The sequence below is a fragment of the Orbicella franksi genome, chromosome 9 (genome assembly GCF_964199315.1).
Source record: "Orbicella franksi chromosome 9, jaOrbFran1.1, whole genome shotgun sequence".
Classification (NCBI taxonomy): Eukaryota; Metazoa; Cnidaria; class Anthozoa; order Scleractinia; family Merulinidae; genus Orbicella; species Orbicella franksi.
In genome coordinates, this window is record NC_138153.1 from 26,897,208 (window position 1) to 26,920,625 (window position 23,418).

Genomic DNA, 23,418 nt, shown 5'->3' on the forward strand with positions numbered 1-23,418 from the left:
TAAAGTAAACTGATAAGCTTAAGACAAAGTTTCTTTTATGGTTATCGTATCTGCATGAATAACAAAATAGAAAATGCAACGGGAAGTCGATTTCTTAGCGGTCACAGTTCTAGAAGTAAAACATATCGCATTTTCTCAGAAGAATGGTGATCATTTTTTTATCCAAACAACCTTTCAAGTTAACTATGACGTCCTTTTAAGTCATTCTAGACTCATTTACGCTTAATTTATTATGTTTGTCGTTGCTAACAACAGCTGGAAATGGAGGATCACGCACTTCCTTCACGCACGACGCAACCGATTCAACTGACCTTTCTGTGCGTAAAACATGACGTAATTAATCATGATAAGGGCTATTTAGCTGAGCCAGCTTGTCTCCATGATGACGTACATTTTGTGAGCGTGGAAAAGTCTACTACATTCGGGTAGACAGGAAGATTCAGGTAAAGATGTCACCGGCGTACAGTTCCCGGCGCCAACATGTACGAGCAGAAGTTTAAAAAAGAGTTATAAACTTCTGTTATGACATGTTACGTGTTGAGTAGATTTAATAATTAAAGTTCAAGGTTTGTAGTTGGAGCACAAGACTATACGTGCAGAGATGTCGAGGTAAAAAGCGCCGGGCATAAACAGTACGTAACTGCCTTAATTTCATATTTTCAAACTGAGGAATTTAACTCAAAAATTTTTTGTATAGTAGGTGGTGGAGGGGGGTGTAAGTGAAATTATTCTCGCAATTTGATTGGTTTTTACTATGATGTATTGGAGGACAGAGGTATGGATGAAGTAACATTTTGTTTTTTGTTTCTTTACAACATAAACCAAATACATTCCATGTTGCCGAGAGTCTTTTCAGCAATAGGTCACAGAAGACATCAACATGTGGTAAGAACATCATTAGTAGCTATTAGTGACACACTCGCCTAAGGGCTCGTGTGCGATTTCACTTTTTTGATGTCATCTGTGATGTATTTCGAGATTTCTATCGCATAATAGTTGACGAGGGTGCAGCGATTCACAATTTGTGGATCGCAACGCTAAAAGACTATGTAGAAGATTGTATTTACCAAGTTTGAAGGATGTAGCTTGGCTAGAAGAGCCTCAGTTAATTTTTCTACTTTTCCAAATACTTGTCTGTAAACTTTTTTCCCGCGAACCGCGTCTACCCAGCCAAATTTACAGACAAATGTATGGAAAATTAGAAAAATTAACTGAGCGTCTTGTAACCAAGCTACACCCTTCAAACTTGGTGAAAACAATCTTCACCTAGTATTTTAACATTACGAGTCACAAATCGGATAAAATTCGATTTTACAAAAAGTTATTTGCCATCGGATTCCCATACAAACACTGTAATTTCTGACCGCTTTGCCTACCCGCCAAGATGGCGTCGAAAACCGTGATTAGGACTATTCGCCTGTGTTTTGGGCTAGACTGCAGTTTTCACTTGCAACGTATAATAAGCACTTGCTTTGGGTTTGCTTCAACTACGCTAAGCGTTTGGCATAAAAAAAAAAATAGCGCCCTTTAATTTGTCATCCAATCAGAAGTAAAACCAAAACCAATCGAGACTCGCTGGCACACGTTTTCCCGCGCTTCGGCGTAAGCTTCATGTATTCGCTTCGAGTTTTGATTGGCTCACTGGATTGCGTGTGCAATTTGTGATTGGCCAGATTTAGGTTTACGTCACTCATTTGAAGACATCTCTACTACGCTACCGATTGGCTTCACTGGGAAAAACACTCTCGCCACTTTATGATCCACTCCGAGTTAATAAAACCACAACCAAATTGTGATTCGCTCGCACACGTTTTCCCGTACGCCGCGTCAGTTTGGATTGTCTGCGTTCTTTGTCTTTTTTTAGTTTTACGGGACTGAAGCCCGCACTCTATATGGCGTGGTTTTCGAGCAGAATCTTGTAAAGTGCATATAAAAAAATTGGCTCTTAATTGGTCTTGAACAAAGATTTTAAAAAAATTCTTTGTTTTGCAACATTAAAACTAGGCAGGGGATTTACATTTATTTTATAAGTCTCGAGACACGCGCGTGCATTTTTTCGTACGCGCAAACAGTCTCAAAACAGCACACGACTGCAAATGACAATCTCGTTATTTTACGTGGCAGCTTGAAAACCCTGAAGAAGGCAGTAGTCCCGAAACGTCGGTTGATTTATACCGCCATTAAGCGTCTTCTTAACAATATTTTTAACATTTACTTGTTTTACAGAGCCTACCTTATTTACAATATCTTCAGTTATTCCTATAAAAAGCTTCCCTAGTTTCAGTGACTAATCTGTTTGAGGTGTAGGAATAGCGCAGTCGTTTATCGTCAATGTGGCCCAGTTCGAATCCTTCACCAAGCGTCATATGTGGGTGGAGCTTGTCGTTGTGTCCCATCTTCGCTCGGAGGGTTTTCTTCTCTCCCGCCACAAAATCCAACACTTCTAAATTCTAATTCGATCTAGAAACAGTGGAGGCAGAGGGGGAAGAGCCATTCTGTTGACTTGCGCCACACTGCTAAATCCTACGTTAGGTTGGTCCTACGTAATACTACACTGAATCTTCTATGGCCCTACGGCTTCCGAGCCCGTTGGTGTGTTCCTCTGTACTGTTTAGATTCTAGTTCAACACCGGTCAAACCTAAGTGAGAGGGGATTACTGAGACAGATGGGGGGATGGGGGAGGGGAAACAACCGGTTTGAGATTCTGACCTTCGGTGCATGTCTTCCCGAAAAATGTCTGGTAGAAAAGTACTAAGTCCTGTACTCCGAGCGCGACAAAAATTTAAAGTGCATGGAAAATTCTGTTCGACTTAATCGAACTTCAACAATCACAATAAAATGACAAAAAGGTCAATGTTAAGAAGTTAGATCGTGTTTATTAGGGTCTATTGTAAGCTAAAATAATGTGCTATAAATGTCACGTGGCAAACTGACGTGGGGGCACCATGGATACCAGCCAAGACAGTGACCTGTCATTTTACAAAGACCGATTTTGTCACGTCATGCACAAAGGGGTCAGCAGAAGTCCTGAAGCCGAAAACAGTAACAGGAAACCACATAAAACAACCAAGAACTTACAGACTCCAAGTCCTTGAAGCAAACGGGTGAGTACAATAGCATTAGGAGTTTACGGGACTTAGTATCATGTGATTTAAGTTTTTGTGCCATGTCGTGTTACTAAGAAGTAAACTAGCAAATGGAGTGAAATAATTTCCTTCTTTGAGGTAAAGGACTATAGCCACACCATGCCAACTTAAGAGAAAGATGTTCTTCAAGCTTTAAGTGAACACGTATGCAGACTTTATTATAAGTCTTATCGACGCGTGGTTTGTCGCTGGTAAATATTCATTAGCTTCCTCTTGAATTGAAGCTTCAAGGATAGCATTAGCGCACTGGCGTTTAATTTCATGTCTACGGCTTCTACATGATCATATTTTTGCTGGCATAGGAGCGGGAGGGCACATTACAAGAGATCAACTTTTTGTCAATTATAAACTGCAAATATTCACACAGAGACTTTAGACATGAACAAGAGACAACGCTGTAACAGTTGTTTGTAGAGTGCATGGTATCGGCTTGCAAGGACGCGTGCGAGTTATGAGAAACAAATGATTGATCAGAAGACGGATTCCACAGGCTGTCGATTCTAACAAGTCTTTGTTCAGTTTCAAACTAATCTCATTTGGACGATCACGATCGGCAACTGAAACCAATCGACTTGAACTTTCCATTTGAAAATAGCGTCACCAGAGTCTTGAATGTCGACTATGTTTTCAACTTCCTGAGGAAACTTATGCTTTTTTAGTGGCGATGCTTTGAGTCTCAAGAGAATGCATGTGCCTTATTGACCGAGTGTGAGGTCAATATGGATGGAAATCGTCCAACTGCTTTTTCTTTACTTGCACTGGATCGGGAGGCAAACAAGGTCCATAATCATGCAAAAGAGAAAGAGGGCAATATTCAGCCATGTTGACCTGACAAGGTTGGGCAATAAGGGATTTATTCAATGGCATAAAAAACATAATTTTTCCTACTGAATACTTTAAGCGCCCTGACTACACGATGTGAAAAACAGAGCAAGTTCTTTTATCATCAGATTACAAAACAAGCTTATTGAGGTTGTATCATTGACCTCTTTTCTCCATTGCGACAAACATGGCCTCTCGTAGAGAACCTTTCCCACCACTAACTTTACTTTTTTCCCTTTCTCCTTCCTACTCTCTGCTCGATCTGGAAAAGAAAAGCAATTCTAAGTATAAACAAATATAAATAACAAAACTCTTAAAATAATCAACGTTTGCTAAAAGAAATTTAGAAACCAATCTAGCTTGTGATTAAAAGGTCTGTGAAAGCACGACACTCAATCTGTGCTGTTTAATTACTGCAGTCTCCATATATTTTGTCGGCTTGGTTATTACGTTTGATTGAATTACGGATCAATTTTTTATTAATCTCTCTCCTAGTATGACTAGAACTTTGCAAAGTTAAAATGCTTCTCAAAATCTGCGATGTTTGAAGAGTAATTTTACGAGAACTCTCAACATTAAGCTTCGTTCATGTAACACTCTTTTAAAAGTGTAGAGTAAACATACAGTGATATATGTTTGTCCTAAATCTCGTGCAATTATTCCGTAAAATATTAGTTCGCTTCTAAAGATATTTTTATTTTATTTTGTTGTTAAAACCTCTGTGGATTTTAATCAATTTGAGATTGGATTTTAGATCAAAGTCGGAACGACGAAAGTTCTCGTCGCTAAGGCTATCAAGCATCTGCTTAGCGAAAGTGAAATTCTCTATTCAATATTGCAAATTTCATTTTTAATAGACATTGGATGCAAAACTAAATGCAATTATGATAACGGTGAAGAATCGGATTTCAAATTTCGGTTGCTAAAGCTAAGCTGGTAGGCAACTTTGTAACTCATCTATTTCCATAATAGAAACTGAACCAATTCAAAAATCGCAGTTTATAAATTATGCTCTGTGTAATTCTGGGTTCATTTCTCATCTTTGCGATCCACTGGACAAAATATTTTGCGCGCCGTTGTGGAACAGAGGTTTTAGAAACTGATAGCGAAATATCCGAGAAGAGTTTTGATGCCAAACTAGCGAATCAGCTTGACGAAAAATAGACGCTATGAAACGAAAAAAAGTGCTCGGGAGTAAAAAAAATATATATATAAAGCGCAACACAAGAGGTTTTGCGCGATAGAGTTTATCAGGGCCATCTCCTTAACAACAGCGATCTCTAGTTCGTCCTTACAAAATTATTAACCCAATGTCTATGATTTTGATAAATATAGATGGTTCAAAATAATATTTAAGCATCACGTGAGGCGAGTAATGGAAGCGAATTTCAATTCTATTCACTATATACATGTAAAAATATGCGTTCGCTCTCTGCTGAAACCACGGCACCAATCTATCGATACAATTCTGTAATGCCCGGATTCCAAATCTAATCTTTCAGCTGCTTTTCAACATCGTACGTGCATATGTATCAGGTGAAGCTAAGTTTTGACATCTTTCCAAGACTAAATCTTGTTTTAATCCCGCTTAAGTACCATTCGCTCATGTAAGTCGATATTAAAATTATGCTGACACAATTCGCTAAGCTCCTTGTAGCTAAATTTAACCGACACTCGCACTTTTTTTTTGCGTTGTTTTTTCTTAGATTTCTTTGCATACAAAACCGTTTCAGTTATTTCTAGTGACTTCTACGCCGGACAAACCCTTCTTCTTTTCAGTTAAAGGTATATATATTTTGTGTTAAATACAACTTTCATGCACGATTATAAGAACCGTTATTGTAGCGTGACACTAAATTAAGTGTCGCAGTGACTCCTTCAAAAAAGAACAAAAATTAAATTCAACGTATAACTAGTAGAATATTCGAAATTACGCAGCAGGGCTAGCTAATGGATGATTCTAGTCAATTCTTCCGCTCTGCGACCTTGCAAAACGCAAAAGAGAGAAGGAAGAAAAAAAACAACATAATAGCAAAAGCGGACCCACATCCGAAAGTACAAGCATAACTTTCCTTTTTCTCATCCGCGAGGTCGAGATTGTGCCCACGATTTTACAGGGCGAGTCAGAATGACGTCAAATTGTTTATTCCAATGAAGTCATTTCTAAGTTTTTCGTTAAGAGTAAAGTTCAACTTCGGCGAAAAAGAAAAGTGACTATAAAAATGGCGCCCAAAGATGAAAGGAGATAGGTCACATTCAATAGGTTTCGCACGATAATTTTTGTGAAAGACGTTTGTTTCGATTCTGCAAACCAAGCGGAACATTTTGACCTTCAGTATTGCTGTTTGTGAAAGCCCTCAAGCTGTACGCAAAGTGAAAAGAAGTGGATGAGCCTTTCTAAGAGCCTCTCGAAGTATCTTTTGTTCCAAACTCAGGTAACCATTAAAACCGATATACGCCCGTCATATTTTAAGCTTTGTGCGCAATGAGGCTGAAATGCCGAGGGCTGCAAAACATGTCACTCAGTCAGTTACTTAACATATCGGCCTATTCACGATGGAATTGATAACTTCTAAAATTAGATTGAATACATAGGAAAACACGAACGTGAAACGGTTGCATTTAAAAGGAAACACTAACGCCATACAACTGACAAAGTAGACAGACTGGCGAGACCAAACCCAAACTTGTTTCCTTGGAAGGGATGGCTCGGATATGAGTTAAAATTAAATCTAGATGCCATACATAACAATTTTTGTTTTTTTGCATGTTGTCTTTGGCAAGATGTAGACAAAACGAATTACGGTGGTTTTTTAACGACGAAACAGAGGCTAGACTTTCAAAACCGTATCAGGACCCCTATCAGCTACAATCTCATAGGCGAGCTTTCAGCCTGATCTGCAAATATCAGCGAATTCTGTGAAAGCTTTCGACTGAAACAATATCACGTATTCATTTCATTTTTCTATGTTCTGTTCTGTTGTCTGCAAGAAAGACTAGGAGACTGAGAAGTTACGCAAAGCAGCTTCGAAATTAGGCCGCAAGCGAGCGTGTCGCACTTCAAACATTTAATTCGAAAATTTTTCACTCGGTGATTTCACTCTGTTCTACAGACCTTGTTGTGATCCAGTCATTGCCTCTTTGCAAACAACTTTTACATGTAATACCTTCATTGCGTGAAATGAGAAGCTGAAAACAATCTCAATAATTGAGTGATACAGTTTTATCCGTTAATCCTTTCTTAAATCCATTTACGAAAAGCACGAACCTTCATATAACGGAAAGAAAGTTGTTCGTTTTGACATGTCTTCCACCTTGAACATTTGAAGCACGACGCATCCTCACTGGTAGAGACAATTCTCGCGCTCTGTTGTCCAGTGTAACGACAATAGTGTTCAAAAGAAACGGAAAGGAGTTCACCTGTCCAATATAAGATGAAAACATTTTACAATATTTTAATATCTTTACAATCGGTCTCTCTCTGTCTGTCTCTGAAAACATAATTCTTGGAGATTTTATCAAGTTTTTCATTCAGTCCGCCGAATAACTTTATTTTTACTACAGCTGTGAAATTTACAAATCCTGGGCTAGCTATCTCAATCGCTTGGACACAAGCCCTGACAATCCCGCAAAAAATAATATTAAAACTTATCGATATTAAAAATTATTGTAACAAAACTGTCTCTGATATTCATGAAAATGCGTTTTTGTGATATTTTGTAGTTTAATAATGACCGCAAATCGTGCAAAAATTTACATCTTCTAAAAGTCAAAGTACAAAGATGTATATATAAATAACATTTCTGTGGCGAACAAAGACCTAATGAACTCAAATCCCGATATCATTTAAATAGTTCCTTCTCGCTAAATGCTTTTAAGAAAATTTTCTAATAAAAGATCTTCGGTAAGTTTGCAAACAAACCCATTATCGCTCTAATTCATTTTTTGTGGTGTGGGGGCTCACCGCAAGTTTTTCTTTGATTTCGCTCACTCGCCCCTCCGGAAAACCAACAAAACGCTATGTAACGGACGATGACAAAAACCTTGAGGCTAAAAGCTTATTAGACGTTCGCTCCAAACAGCGTTGTTTTGAAAGTTTAGTTTACGGGTCAAAGTAACGTTATACCAATTTCCTTTTTGCTGGGAGTCCAACCGCTTTTTAAAAATACGCTCCATTCACTGTGATCAACAGAGCAAAAGACCGCAGACTTTTGTCACTCAAAATCGCGTGATTTTATTGGTCCGCGGTGTATCGGGATCTCAGGAATGTGTCAATCAATGCCAATCATCAGTGAAGTACGGAAACGCGTCGCGTCTTGACAAACACACCTTTACGCTGTCTCGCGGGTAGTTTTTGTACAGAAGTGAACTAGAAAACATCTTGGGTGGTGAAAAACGAGCAATTACCACTTCTCTTACTATCTGGCGTGCTCTTGTTGGAGTTTATTACCGAAGACTGTGTAGTTTCATTTACGAGGTGAGATCGAAAGTCAAGTGTTGTTGTAGTTCAAAAACCTTTCGCAAGTTAACTAAACGAGTCACAGTCGTTTGAATAGCCGGTTCCTGCTTAATTTATCAGGTAAATCTTTAAGCAGTACAAGTGGCTATAAGTTGTAAAAATCGACTAGCTAAAGAGACACAGTTTTACTTCCAGGAAATGCGTTCAGTCAAATTTGACACTAGCGAAACTCCTAAAACTTCGCGAAATCTGCGCGCTGTTTTAAACAAGTCGCTTCTTCGGAATATTTCAGTTTATGGCTATGTTTCTGTGACAAAGAAGGAGCAGATTCGTTTACTCTCAGCCGGCTCTTGAAGTTTTACCTTGGACAGTAAGATAATTTGACGCACTAAAACATCGCATTCGGGTATTTTACAAGCCAAAAGCAAGAAAGTCATTCACATGTACAAGCTCTGTATATGAATAACATATGTGATAATGCGTGTTCTGTTGCCGGGAAGAAATTAAACTTTAACGCTTAAATATATTGAACAATTTCGTGGCTTAACATGGTCCTATTCTCTTTCGATATTAATCTTTGTTTTCTTTGGTTGATTCATGAGTGTCCACGGGCTGAATTCTACCAAAGACAACTTTCTCGTTTGACGCTTTTTTAACCTGCACATGTGCGAGTCGCTACGACTGGTCAAATTAATGCAATGAAAGTTTGTAAATAGAATATAAATGTACGTTCTCCGTCTGAAGCTGTTTTACTCCGAAGTTTATATTGTCGGTGTTTGAAAATGCTTCAAACTGCGTTTTAATGGATGACCCCCGACCCAAATATCAAAGTAAAGATAGAAGCAAGCAGTACAGAATCGCTTTTGCTTCGGGCTCCAGAAATACGTGGGGTTAAAAAGTTAATTCTAGGCCTCAGAAGATGGCAGCTATTCTTTGAAAAGTAAATCTCTTTGTTTTGGTTGTCATATTACCCACAATAAGGGGCGTGAACTGGAGTCAAAACAGTTCAGTGAAAATTACTGAATCGTAGCCCACGCCAAACAGTTCCGTTTTTCGTATAAAATATTACTTGCAGAACACGATAAAGAATGCTTCCGAGAAAGGCAAAATACCAATTCATCATTATTCTTTGACCGGTGTTTTGTCTGATGGCCAGATAACACCATTTGTTGAAAACTCTTCAACAACTCGTTCGCACGTTTCACGCTGTGTTGGGTTTCCTGTCATCGACAACGTATAAGTCACGCAAAACCAAAATCTTTCGGAAATAGTTTCCTTCGGTTTTCGGTGAAGAACGTTTACGCTGTCTGTCGACGATCTTCAGCACGGTCGAAGCTAATGTTTCGATCTTTGATACCGGTAGGTGGTGAATTTTAAATGAATCGTGAATTTTAAACAAAACCTACGAAATGTGATGTTGACAGCTTTCGGAGATGGTTGAATGATAGGAAATTGGCTTACAAAATGGCGCTAATTATCTTCTAATGATCATAGTACAACTGTTTGAAAAGAATTATCTGGGGAACGACAGCGCTGGATATTTTCGCCCTGAAGAAAAAAATATATTGCGGCGGTTCACAACTCGTATAATTTCCGGAAAGTCAGCATAATTTTCAAAAGGCGTCACAGGATAAATTGATTAAGCATTATCTTAACTTCACTTTTCTGTCTTGACGTTTTTTTATCACAGTTTTTTTTTTAATCCGATTTTTAAAGTACAAGTGACAGACATAATGAAAAGCAACGATAACCGGGCAAATTGCAATTAGATATTGTCACTACTCCTTAGACAGAGAAAATTGTACTAATGCAATATATTGTTGATAAGTCGTTTAACCTGGCTGGCACATTTAAATTTTGAAACGTTCAGTTTAATAATTAATGCGTATTCGTCTTTTAACTTTGGTATAGAGGATTAATTTATTAATCTGCTTTAGTTTTGTGCAAAATGAATTTAATTTGGGAGTGAAAGCAAGAGATACTGATTTTGTCACACAAGTCCACTAGTGCTGAAAATCATTATTTTTAAATACATTTTTATGTCTGGAGTGTGATTAATGTTTAAAGGCAAGACAAAACTGGTTAGTATGGAAGAATTCAAGTTTAATGCCGAACAGAAGTATTTTGCCAGTTAGACAATCAGATATTACAGCCAGTCAGTAAGTTAAATATTATGAAAAGCTTGTATCCTTTCTTCATAAAGCACTGTGTCAAGACATAGTGAATAAAACTTTGTAATCAAAATTCTGTTGAAGGAGAAATTAAGCAAGAGTCTGTAAACAGAGTAATTTCGAGAAAGTTTCAAAAGACGGACAATTTTTGTTTCCAAGATAACTATCAATTCTCAATAGTTTGGTAAATATTCAAAATCTCTCTTGCTTTCAAAGATGTAAATAGAAAATCTTTTAATTCTATCAGAAAATTATCTTTTGAACTGCATAAAATCTAAATAAATTGTTCCTATGCTTTTGAAATCACAGTCACCATAGCTGTTGCAGGTAGATCTTAAAATATTGTCTGCATTTGTATTTTGGCACACAGCCATTTCAAATGTAAATTTTATTTAGTCTACCACTTCTTTTTTTCTAGAAAGACTTGTGGATATGACATCACCATTTTTAACAAATAAAGCACTGTATTCTTTGGCACCTTTAAAGTAATACCACGATTAATATGCATACTCTAAAGTAACTTTCTTTGCTTCATTAAGCCACAAATGTTAAACAGTCAAAACGATATATTATCATTTTCTCGTGGGAGTATTTGCTAGAACAGGCAAAAAGTATGTGATGACACATGGTGCAAAAGAATCTGTACTGCCTCTACTCGCTGTCTGTTTAAGGCTAGCAAACTTAAATCCTTTATGTTTTCTTCATGTTTTCTTTTCAGTTTTGGTTAAAAGGACAAGCAATGCTTTACGATTCCAATTATTGTAATGTTAGAAAAAAATGCTCTCAGCTTAGCCAGAAGTTAAACTTTTCGTTTTATATTTTTGACCACAAATGACCTTGTTGGTTGTTTTCTTTCTAAAAGATTGCTGTGTGATTTACTTCTACAGATCCATCAATGTGTTGATAGCTTACAGAAGCTAAGTTTAAGCTGTGGTTGAGGCGTCTGTGTGCAAAAGAGTTAAGAAGTGCTAGCACACTTCTCATCTGCAAAATGAACTTCATAATACACATATTCTGCCTCCTCGTGACGCTTGTCTGTGGTAAAGAATTGGAGGAACAATACCAAAGACTACCAGATGCCATAGCTGTTATTGGGAGATCATTTGAATACTTTTTACCCCCTCGAGATGGCAAACAGCAATACAAGGTATGTTGTGAATCAAAGCAGATGCATACTGTGAAATGAATATCACTTAATCCAGTGAAGTATCAACAATCAATATTGGTGTTAATTGAAAGAGGCGTTAATTACACGGATGGAAGACTTGCCCCTAAAAAAATCAATTAAAAAGAACTGCATCTTCAAAATACCACATGCCTGGTCAGGTCTGATATTTGTTGAAAGTGCAAAAATACAGAATGTTTAAATGACTCAAAATATTACTTAATACCACAAGCTTAGAGACAATGAAGTTGTGTTTGATAATTATTGCAAGGGTGGGGAAACTGGAATTTTAGGTGTTGTCATGCAACTTTTGATATAAAGCATTGACAGTGTCCACAATGCAACACTGTTTCAGAAACTAGAATGATTGTGGCAGCATTGATTACCAGCTACATTTTGAAGAAACAGAATGTTCGTTTAAAATGGGCATTTACACATTCAAAAAAAGCCCCTTTGTAGTGACACTACTAAGAAGAAATTAAGCAGGCTTATTAAAAAGTGCAGGCAGCTTCAAAATAAGTAACAAGTCTTTCTTGTGTCTGTTAGGCCTTAGAACAAGGAAAAACAGTGCTACCTAAATGGCTGTCTTTTGATGCAACCAAGAACCAAATTTATGGGTTACCCTTAAAGCGAGACAAAGGGAGAGTTGATATTGAGGTCCATCTAAGGGACAGCGGATTGCACAAGGCTGTTTTCTCTATTGATGTTCAAGACTTACATACCATGTTGGAGAATAAATCGATGATGTCAAACGAGACAAAGGTTCCACCCTTTACAGAACCACTTTGCTCTCATGGAATGCCCGTCACTGTTGCCACTGTTCAGTTTGATCTTCATGTGGGGGAGCTCTGTGGAGAAGAGAGAATGAAACTCATGAGACAACTGTCAGAATTCATCGACGTGAACATAGCAGACCTTCACATGTCAGCTGGAAAGGGACATAGCACAGCATTTGGGTTCAAAAATATTGTGATGATAACAGCAGGACCAGGAAATGTAGCTGATCCCAAGAAGCCTGGTATTGTAGTTTCCTGGAAAATTGGCTGTGAAATGGATATTGCAGGTGTGTAGTACAATAATAATGTTTTGAAACCAGTGAGACTTTGATTAGGGAGTTATGAGTTATGGTGGCCCCCCACCCCTCAGGGGATGGCAGAAAAATTGGGTGGGGTGTGCAGCCTGCTTCTAAAATCCTGTACCCTATTTAAGACCAAACTCTATGATTTTCCCTACTCTATTTGTGACCTGATCAAAAAGTCCCGCTATAACATATGGAGTACATTATTGAGTTGTAAAATTGTAAATAGGAAGTTTGAGGAGCACTCAAGAAGCTAGAAGTTGTCCTTGGCTGTGCCTTGGGTGACTCTTATGCTTCTTTTGTTCTCTCCAAACTTCTCATGTTCGTGAAAGCATGAATCAATGCTACTGTTAACTAGTAAATTACTAGGTCAGATCTGACACATTATGATGGAAGATAACTGGCAAGGGACTAACATGCAGGCTTTTAGCCAAACGGACATCCAGGCACCCTGTGGATGCGGCCACTTATTAAAGAAAATCATTTTATTTTTCATATTTTGCTTGCTAAATTGTTCATTTGAGCAGGCCCTATAGCACATTTTAGATGCCCACTTTTCAAATCTTGGCTAACAGCCTGCTAACATGTGCATGTAATCCAGAGGGACTGGCAATACTTATTGGTGTAAAAGTTGAGCAGAAGAAACGCTTAATAATTATGCAGTCACGCTAGTGGAATCCATTCTTTGCTTGCCCAATGAACAAGTGAAGTGTTTTGGGAAAAATGTCTAAAGCTGATTAAGGTAAGGCTTGAAATAAATTTTTGGAGGCTACGTGAGAATGACTTTTGGAACAGTTCATCATAGTAACAGCTTGCCTAAAGGCCAAATTTGAAAAATGGTTTTCTTTGCACTCTGACAAAGTTGTCAAAAGTGGCCAGCTGCTGATGGATATTGTGGCACTCTGCTGGGCAGTTCTGTTCTTCAATGCCAGGTTGTTCAAAACTCTATTGTGTTGTTCCAGAAAATATCCATACCCCTCCCACAGAAGGTTTTTCAGCTTGAACCCCCACCCCACCCCTCCAGAAATTCCATTTTAGTGTCATACTTTCCTTCAAAAAATTGGGCTTTAGAATCCCCCCCTCCCCCCCCCCTCCCCCTTGGAATTTCCGTTAACCTTCCTTGGGGTTGGTATGGATATTTTAGTGGACAAAAATTAATTCTTTGGTTAACTTTTTATCCTGGGTTAGCATTAACTGGCTTTCAAACAACCCGGCTCAGGTACTTGCATCACAAGCAGCAAATTTGCTGGCTACTTTCTGAAAACAGCTATCTAATTCAAAATTTTCTTTAAACCCTGTGAGCACCAGCACTAAAGAGGTACCAACTGGTTCCTCCAAACCCAATTTTGTTTAAAAAATTAATGATTGAGTTGTTAAGTGTTGGTTGCAAAATACTTGAAATTATAAACTTATTAAATGAGTGGGTGGGCAGAATGGGAAAACATTTAACTTCAGTTCATAACATACTGGCCAAGTCCAGAGAGGTCAGTGCAAACTGACCAAGAGCCAAATAGTTTCCTGTTTAGCCCAAGCTATCTCTGCCAGTTATTGCTGTATTGTGCAACAGACAACTTTTCCTGGTCCACCTCAGTCACCTTAGACCCTACACACATGTTAGTTTTTATATCTGTAGGATTGTGTTGGCAAGACCAAATGGTGGTGTAAAAAAGCAATGTACTTAAACCACGTATTGTTTTGTTTTTGTCATAGGAATAAAAATGGTCTCTCTTTTGAAGTCCAGTTCTGAGCAGGGAACATTTAAACAATTTCTTGAAGCCCCTGTTAGTGGGTGGCATATTGTAACTGGGCAGCCAAAACCTCATGAAAAAAGGGTACGTCGACAAGTAAGCAATCTGTTTCCAACTCCAGTACTGACTGGCACGTCTCCAACACCTTTGGCCACAATGGCTCCACCATCATCTATTGCTCCCAGTATAACTGTCATGCTGGCTACTACAACAGGGAGTCCCCTTCCTGTTAACACTGTACCTGTCATTCGGAAGTCAATTGGCCAAATGACCTTCTTCACTGGAAGAGCACTTCGATATCAAATCCCAGCTGATATGTTTTATGACCAACAGGATGGCAACACAAGAAATCTAAGGCTAGAGATGAGAACAGGTAGTCTTGGTCAACTTCCCTCCTGGATAATGTTTGACTCACTGAATCAAGTAATTTATGGCCTGCCTTTCGGAAGTGACAGCATTGGATTGTACGAGTTTGTTCTCAGTGCCACTGACAATGGTGGAAAAACTGTATCTGACCGCTTTAAAGTACAAGTGTCCGACAGCCTAACCTCTTTCACTCACATGTTTACAATTTGCCTGAATTATGACTACAAAAAATTCATAAATGATGTTGGGATTCGACTTCAGCTAATGAGAAAAATTACCAACTACTATGGTTTGGACTTGTCTCAGTTACATCTTGCATCCTACACGTATGAACATGGTGCCATTTTCTTTGCATTCAAATTCGAGTTATCAGACCAGAACTGCAACAGTAAAAATTTGCAAAATCTCATAGATGGCTTTGGCAGAAATAATAGAGAACTGAATCCAAACTTTCAGACATACCTCCTTCCAGAGTTTGACATACTGTATGGCTTTCATGAGGGAATTGAACTATGTACACCAACTGCTGCTGAGAATTCCATACCTGAAGTAAACAAAAAAATTGGTCAACTGAGTGTGTCTTTGGGACAAGGAATGCACTTCATCATCCCATGGAACACATTCTATGACCCACAGGACTTTTACACACGTAACTTGAAGCTTGAAATTAGAACAAAAAATGGTGAAGCTCTTTCTGCAACCTCGTGGATTGGTTTTAATTCTTCAGAGCAGGAAATTTATGCCCAACCAAATGCTTCAAATTTAGTTGGACACCACAAGTTTCGCATAGTTGCTATTGACAGTGGAGGACTTGAAACTTTTACCAGTGTGAAGGTGCTTGTAGTGGATGACACAAACCGTTACAATCATGAGTTTTCAATCCTCCTTCGAGGCTATAGCTATGAAGACTTGGCAGGAAATACTAAAAACAGGGTGTTCTTATTGGAAGCAATTGCTAAATACTATCAGCTAAACTTAACTAGTGTACGCATCGCCAAGTATCTCGAAGGAGTATCTTTTCATTTTAGGTTTGATTCCATTCCATATGGGGAATGTGACAATCCACTCTTGAAAAGGATCATAGATGGCTTCTGGATTGATGATAAAAAAGAGGTCAATGAGTCATTTGTAACTGCCCTTAGAGAAGACAAAATAAGAATTTTGACTGGCTACTACTTTGGTATTGGACCTTGCGAAGGCATTACACCCAAGCTGGAGAGCAGCCCAGAAGATCAACAACGTATTATCAAAAGAGAAGTGTCCCAGGGACAAGCAATACGCTTCCATGTTCCTTACGACACTTTCTACGACGAGTATGAATTTTATACACCTAACTTGAGGCTGAGCATTAGGACAATGGAGAATAAAGAACTTCCACTGTCCTCTTGGATTTTCCTTCACTCCAATCAGCAGGACATTTATGGTTTACCTTTGGATATCAGTACAGTTGGACGTAATGATTTTCGCCTTGTTGCAAGAAATAGACAAGGAAAGGAAGGATTTACTACTTTGACGATCACTGTCTTGGAAGAAAACGTAAATTATGAAAACAACTTCACCATCCGCATTGAAAACTACAATGCAATCAAGAGAGATGTTTTCCAGAGAGTGAAACTGATAGATAAAATAGCCAGTTATTATGACTTGGAATACAACAACGTTAGGGTTTTGAGTCAAAACCCTGATACATTTACTTTTGGATTTGATACTGTTCCGGCTGGACCATGTGACGACCCAAATCTTTTAAAGGTGAAAAGTGGGTTCTGGAGCGACAGAAATATAAATCCAAAATTTGTGGCAGCACTTTCTCCAGATTTTAATGTAATTTCTGGTTATTACCAACTTTGTGGAGAATATATGAACACTCCACCAGTAACCATCAACCCTACAAAGCGCCAAACTGTATTCGAAGGACAAGCAATGAAGTACCCTATTCCTAGAGAGACATTCTATGACAAGGAAGATGGGTACACCCACCAACTCAAGTTGTTCATGACAACGATGAAAGGAGAAAACCTGCTACCAACTTCATGGATTCTTCTTTTTGACTCTCCACAGCAGGAAATTATAAGTTTACCTATAGGCAACAACAAAATTGGCATGCACAGGTTTTACTTGACTGCCACTGACAAGGGAGGGTTTAGAGCTTCCGATGAAATTAAAGTGGAGGTGTTGGAAGATACTAATATCTATAACCACAAGTTTACTATTGTCATTGATGATGCTACAGTTGCAGACAATGTGAATTCAAGAGTGATTTTTGTGGAGAAGCTTGCAACTTACTTTGGAGTGGACTTTCATGATGTTCGTGTCCGTAGCTATGGTCCAGATGTTCCAACTGTCTTCCAGTTTGCCATCCCAAATCTAGCATGTGATGACCTACGGCTGTTGAAGTGGAAATCCAGCTTTATCATGAACAAAAAGTTAAATGAAAACTTCATTAATGCTCTTCGTCCCGAGTTCCTAGTCTCTTCTGGCTCGTTCGAAGGCCTGGACATTTGCCAAACTCCTGAACCACCAAATAATACACCTCCACAATTGTACAATCACATTGATCGGCTGGATGTATTCCAGGGACAAGGGTTACGATTTCACATTCCTAATGACACATTTTACGACAAAGAAGACCTCTACACACCAAACTTAAAGCTAGAAATGAGGACAATAGATGGAGACAAACTTCTCAGGACATCTTGGATACTCCTCAATTCTTCACACCAAGAAATTTATGGCTTGCCTTTTGATGTTAATAGAATTGGATTACACGAGTTTTTGATGGTGGCTGCTGACAAGGAAGGAAGTGAGGCCTATGATGCATTTGAAGTGAGTGTGTCGGAAGACAACATTCCTTACAGTCACAAGTTTAACATTCTGATTGACTATGACAATGCTACCTTCATGGACAATGTGGGAATCAGAGTGCTCCTGTTAGACAAGATAGCCAGTTACTTTGGAGTAAACTTCACCAGCGTGCGTGTGGTCAGCTACACTCCTGGAATTCTATTTACATTCTATTTTGATTTTTTGCCATATGAGGAATGTTCTCATCCTACCTTGGCAAAGTTCATTGATGGCTTTTGGTTTGGCAATGATTTGAATCCACAGTTTGTAGTGGCACTTGCTCCAGATTTTAGGGTGGTATCTGGCTCTTATGAAATGCTTTCTCCATGCAAAGTTGTTGCACCGCCTGTTGCTGGTTTAGTTGCAGATAGGCCTGGTGGAATATGGTGGACTTATGCAATTATACCTGCCATTGTACTTGCCATTGTTCTCCTTCTCATTGGGTGCTGTGTGCTAATCCTTATGGGATGTTGTCGAAAGCAGAAAATGACAGGGGCAGAGAAAACAACCTTCATCTACAAGCGAAAGCCAGTTGTCCTCCAGGAAGAGTACGAGATCAAGGAACAGCTATTGAAGCAGCCAATAGTCCTGCCAAATGAAAAGCCCCCTGTGCCACCTGTGTACCCACGCAGCCCTGTTCTAGGTGGTGACAGAACACCACTCTTGATTGAGGAAGCGAAGTCTGTTCCCTACCAAGCACCGACTTTCATGTCTAGTAGACAAATGGCAAGTGGTGGTGGCAGTAGCAATGTTGCATTTGCTGGAGGCAATGGTGGTGGAGCTGGTGGTGGTGGTGGTGGTGGTGGTGGTGCTGGAGGTGCTGGAGGTGCTGGAGGTGGCGGCGGTGGTTTAGCTGGTGGCAGCAGTGCAGCTGGTGGCGGTGGTGCAGCTGGTGCTGGTGGTGCAGCTGGTGCTGGTGGAGGAGTTGGTTCTTTTAGTGGTGCTGGGGGTGGTGCCTTTGGTGGTGGAGCTGGAAGCGGTGGCGGCGGCAGTGGTGGCAGTGGTGGTGCAGTGGGCAGCGGTGGTGGTGTTGGTGGCACAGCTGGTGGTGGCGCTGGTGGTACTGCTGTCAGTTTTAGTATGGCTTCAGGTGGTGGTGGTGCTAGTTTTAAGCAGACTTCATATAGCTATAGTTACAGCAGCAGTGGGGGAAGTGTTTCTGGTGGAAGTCGCAAGGTAGCTTATTCTGGGTACAGGTTACCTCCAGCCTATGTGCCACCATAAACTCATCATATTAATAAACTGAAGCACTCTCTTGACAGTTTAAGTGGCTTGCTGACTGAACTGAAGTTCAAGTATCAAGGGACAGTAATTTGTTAACAGTTTGTTGCCATCAATCTTCTATGGGAGCCTTTGAACCAGCCTCCTACAATTTACATTTTGCTCATTACGCCAACTTGGAAGAAGATTAGATGACAAGCCCAAAGAGCATCTTCTATGTACATGTCCTGGCAGATGCAGTAACATGACCAGTTTTGTTAATTAATGTTTCCTACTTGTTTTGTTTGATGTTGTTTTAGACCAAAGTAGAAGTCAGTAACAGTGGATATCTCCCAAGCGAGGTAGGAGCTAGGTGGATATCTTCTGCTCACCATCCCTGAGGAGAATAGTAGAGTTTTGGTATCTTGTTACTGGTGATCAGCTTTAGACAAAAAGTGCAGATTTGTATTGCCATATTTAGGCAAGGTGTTGTTCCAGAAAGTATCCATACCCCTTCCATGGAAGGTATTATTAGTTTAAACCCCCACTTCCTGGAAATTCAGGTTTAGCTTCATACTTTCCTCTAAAAATTTAGGCTTTTGACTCCCCCCCCCCCCCCCCCCCCCTCCTGCTTGGAATTTCTGCTAACCTTCCTTGGGGTGGGTATTGATATTTTATGGAACTATACAATGTTAAAAGAACAAACTGTCGGTGCTGTTTGAAAACCAGAAGAATAATGTTCCTGTTCAATAGGAAATAAATCAGAGCACATAAAAACAGTTTGGTCATTTATGCAGACAATTATTATTTAAACTTGATGTAGAAAATCCTTCTTTTGATGTTGAGTATAAATTTGCTATTGTTAATCCTAAGTTTAAGGCTTGTATTGTTAGAAATAAGGGTTAAAACGGCCCAATTAAGCATTTAAATTTGACTTACAGGTATAAAATATTTTTTAAAAACATTATAAAAAGTTTAAAAAAAGCTCAAAAGCTAGGCGACGTTTCAATGTTTTCACAACATTATCAAGTCAAAAAGTTAAGAACTTTTTTAACTTTTTATAATGTTTCTAAAAAATATTTTATCGCAGTTTTTTGTAGCTAAATGTTATTAAAAAATTTGACATAGGAATATTTTGGAAAGAATAGACACTTCTTCAGGTCTGAGGCAAGCAGCAGAGACTATTTTAAAACAATGTGCTTTAAATAATGAGCAAAATTACTATTGTTCACCAAGTGGAAAGTTGACCATAAGGGCTTGACATAAAGGATTTCATCCCATGCGAGCCATTGATTTTTCTACCAATTTTTAAGTTAAAAGAAGTTGCATACACTGAATGTGATACAATAGTTAATTACAGTATCCACTTAGTACTTCTAGACTAGTATTAGGTCTTCTTATGTTGAAATAATTGTGTGCTTCTTAGCTACAAAACAGACTTCAATTCATCATGTCATATCTGGAGTCTTTATCAGCTTTATCAGGAGAGCAGAATGCTTCAGTAAATATTTCAGGTGTTTTGCAAAAAGTCCTTTCCTCCCAAGTCTTGGACTGGTCACTGAGTTTTAAAAACTCCAACTGCAATCTTTGTACATAACAGTTAGATTCAGCATTGAAACTGTAGGATCTTCAATTTCTCCATTCTGCACTCCTGTAGGTTTTCAGGGCAGTATTGCCAAAATATGAAATAGTAACTTTCATTTAATATTGAATTGAGATGCTATACTAAAAATAATGGATTTAAGCATGCCTTCAAGTTTCGATGATTCCATTATATGGTCCATAGTTGAACAAATATGACAGTACAATGTGGTCAACTGGTTCTTTTTGCTTTAGTCTGATGATCCAGTAAAGCTTTGGAAGTGTTATTTTTTTAAACAAATAATCTTGGAAAATAAATTTCAGCTGTTTAATGGATAACTTTTGACTTTTTTTTTTCTACAACTGCCATCCATTTTAAATATCTATATGCATTGTTTGGCTTTGGAAATGCAACAGCATGGGAAGACATAGATTCCAAAGGCAATCGAAGGATTGGTTTGTCGGCTATTGACATCAAATAATTTAAGAACCAAACCTAAAGGTAGCCCTATTTTGAAATATTAATATTCACACTTGTCTCCAAAGCTTCTGGGGATATTTCTAGCAAAAAGGAATCTCATCAACATTGAAGGAAGCTCTCCTGCTTTATTTTCTTTAACCCCAGAGCCAGGTTTAATGGGATTTCTTTGGGTGAAACCACTCTCATTAGACACTCCCCTGCTGAAACAAAGCACAAGTGCATGGAAAATCCCATCAGGGATAATCTTGGCTAAGCATGGCTTGCTGAAACAGCTCCCATACTTGTTTAGGATAGGGTGGTGGGATCATGTGTGCCAAAAGCATCTGCAGCTGACTGTTGATCGATACCCTTGATCAATATCCATTATCCTCAATCAACACTCGATTGATACTTGATCAACACCTCCGTTGATACTCGATCAACATCTCGGGCGACAGTTGGTCGAGAGTCAACTATGTTTCAAAGACAAGCCACTGAGTGTCAATCGTCAATTGACCAAGTACAGTTAGTCAATCGTTGACCGCCTGTCTATCAGGTGTTGATTGAGATGTTGATTGGGTGTCAATGGAGTATTGATTGAGATATCTATCGCGTGTCGATCAAGTGTTGATCAAGGGTTCATCAAAGGTTCATCAAGGGTTGATCAAGGGTGTCTATGGGCACTTGACTGTGGATGCCCTTAGTACACGTGATCCAAAATGTGAACAATTTGCAACTATTAGGCTGTGACAACAACTTGTTCTCTTGAAGGGTGTGGGACAGTAGAAATTAAGTCAGACAACCCCACCCTCGTAGGAACAAACTTTTGCTAAATGAAATGTTTACTTACCTAATAGGTAAATTAACTGCATACACAAAGGGACATCTTTGGGAGTGTAATTATTCATATATGGAAGCTATCCTTTACTGATGGGTCATATGTGATGTTTATATGTGGTTTGAATGAGAGCAAAATATTCTTACTCCATGTTTCTTTATGCTACAGTAACTAGAATCATGCACTGACAGCGGTGGGCCAAAAGGCTTGCAAAAGGGTATCCCTTGGACAATGCAAATGAAATGCTTTGAAAAACCCGGGACCAAGACATAGGGTGTCTACAAACTGGGTAACTAACTGTGATATTGCATAAGCTACAGTTTTCACTGCGGTTTATGCTTATATGCTCATAGCATTTGCATTATGCTTAATAACCTTTGCCGGCAGACCTACAGGAGAGACCCACATAAAAAACGAACAGCAACATGCGTTCTCCTGACCTATTATTAAAAGGCTTGCTGGCCTATTGGTTAGTTCAAGCACTTGCTGGGGAAGTTGTCTTGTGTTCTTACTACTTGCAGTGCCTCTGTCCAGCCAGGAGTATAAATGGGCACTAGCCAATAATTGGAGTAGCCTGACACAATACTGAGGGGTGATCTGTGATGGCTAAAATCCCATTAAGGAGTGGAGAGGGGGGAGGGTGTGCTTAGCAATACTCCTATCTGCTTCATGATACAGAACCCAAAGTTAAGTGCTAAGAGCTATGAGCCAGCTGTGCTCAACAGGCTTTAATTTAGATTAGAGTGGATTTGTTACTTCTATCAATCCATCAGGTGTCTAGTGATGTAAATTGTACTTAGAAGTGCTTCTACGAGGTTAGGTGGCATCGCCTGGACATGTTTCCACTTAACAGTATAAAAACTACAATTCAACGGGCTATTGCATTAAAAATGTGCATCTACGCCCTCCCCCCCCCCCCCCCGGCCTACCCCACTTAAATTGTGGACTGGTCATTCAATCATTTTCTCACTCCTAAAGAAAGTCATTAAATATAGTACAAAAGAAATTCATTAAATATGTGTCTGAATACCTACATAATTCCATAAAGTTTCTGGAAATCCCATTACGTTTCACCCATTACTCCCACTGCATTCCTATGTTCCAGCTTAAGAATTCCAAGATTTTATTCCTCAATGTGAAGGGCGTAGGGGTCCACAATTTCTGAATTTTGATGCAATCTCAAAACTATGGGCCATGAGATGGCCCATAGTTTTCTTTACACAGGGCGACAGATTGTGAAACCGTGCTGTCTGAGGGTAACCGAAAATAATACATTCTAATATTGACAAGTTTAAGTTCTACAAATAGCAAATATTGACAATAAGCTCATTTCCATATGAAATGAGTCAAAAAGTTTTGCACTACACCTCATTTTGCGAGTCTTGGAATTAAAATATTATACATTCCCTTGCGATGTCTTTACCTTTCTGAGACGTTTTCGTTTCAGTTCATATCCCGTATATGGCTTCATCCTCTACCTGTGCCGTCTACCATAGCAAAGCTAAACCGATAGCTGAGTTCTTTTTCTTTGCCATTTGCCCG

General features: G+C 39.0%; 1 protein-coding gene across 4 annotated transcripts; it reads left to right on the top strand.

Moving 5' to 3' along the window:
- Positions 1–1,892: 1,892 nt before the first annotated feature.
- Positions 1,893–22,779, top strand: LOC145498167 (uncharacterized). 4 transcript variants are annotated; one of them, XM_081478054.1, is made up of 4 exons: positions 1,893–3,105; positions 11,487–11,746; positions 12,311–12,827; positions 14,553–22,779. In XM_081478054.1, the coding sequence occupies exons 2-4, from the start codon at positions 11,591–11,593 to the stop codon at positions 19,019–19,021; spliced, it is 5,142 nt and encodes a 1,713-aa protein (XP_081334180.1). In that variant the 5' UTR covers positions 1,893–3,105; positions 11,487–11,590; the 3' UTR covers positions 19,022–22,779. The 4 variants fall into 4 exon arrangements, with proteins under 4 accessions (XP_081334180.1, XP_081334181.1, XP_081334177.1 ...); XM_081478055.1 differs by lacking the exon at positions 1,893–3,105 and adding an exon at positions 4,252–6,404; XM_081478051.1 differs by lacking the exon at positions 1,893–3,105 and adding an exon at positions 6,415–8,446.
- Positions 22,780–23,418: the final 639 nt, after the last annotated feature.

Coding starts and splice junctions, on each gene's coding strand:
- LOC145498167 (XM_081478054.1), top strand. CDS start 11,591: ATGAACTTCATAATACACATATTCTGCCTCCTCGTGACGCTTGTCTGT. Junction 11,747..12,310: donor ATGGCAAACAGCAATACAAG/GTATGTTGTGAA, acceptor TGTGTCTGTTAG/GCCTTAGAACAAGGAAAAAC. Junction 12,828..14,552: donor CTGTGAAATGGATATTGCAG/GTGTGTAGTACA, acceptor TTTTTGTCATAG/GAATAAAAATGGTCTCTCTT.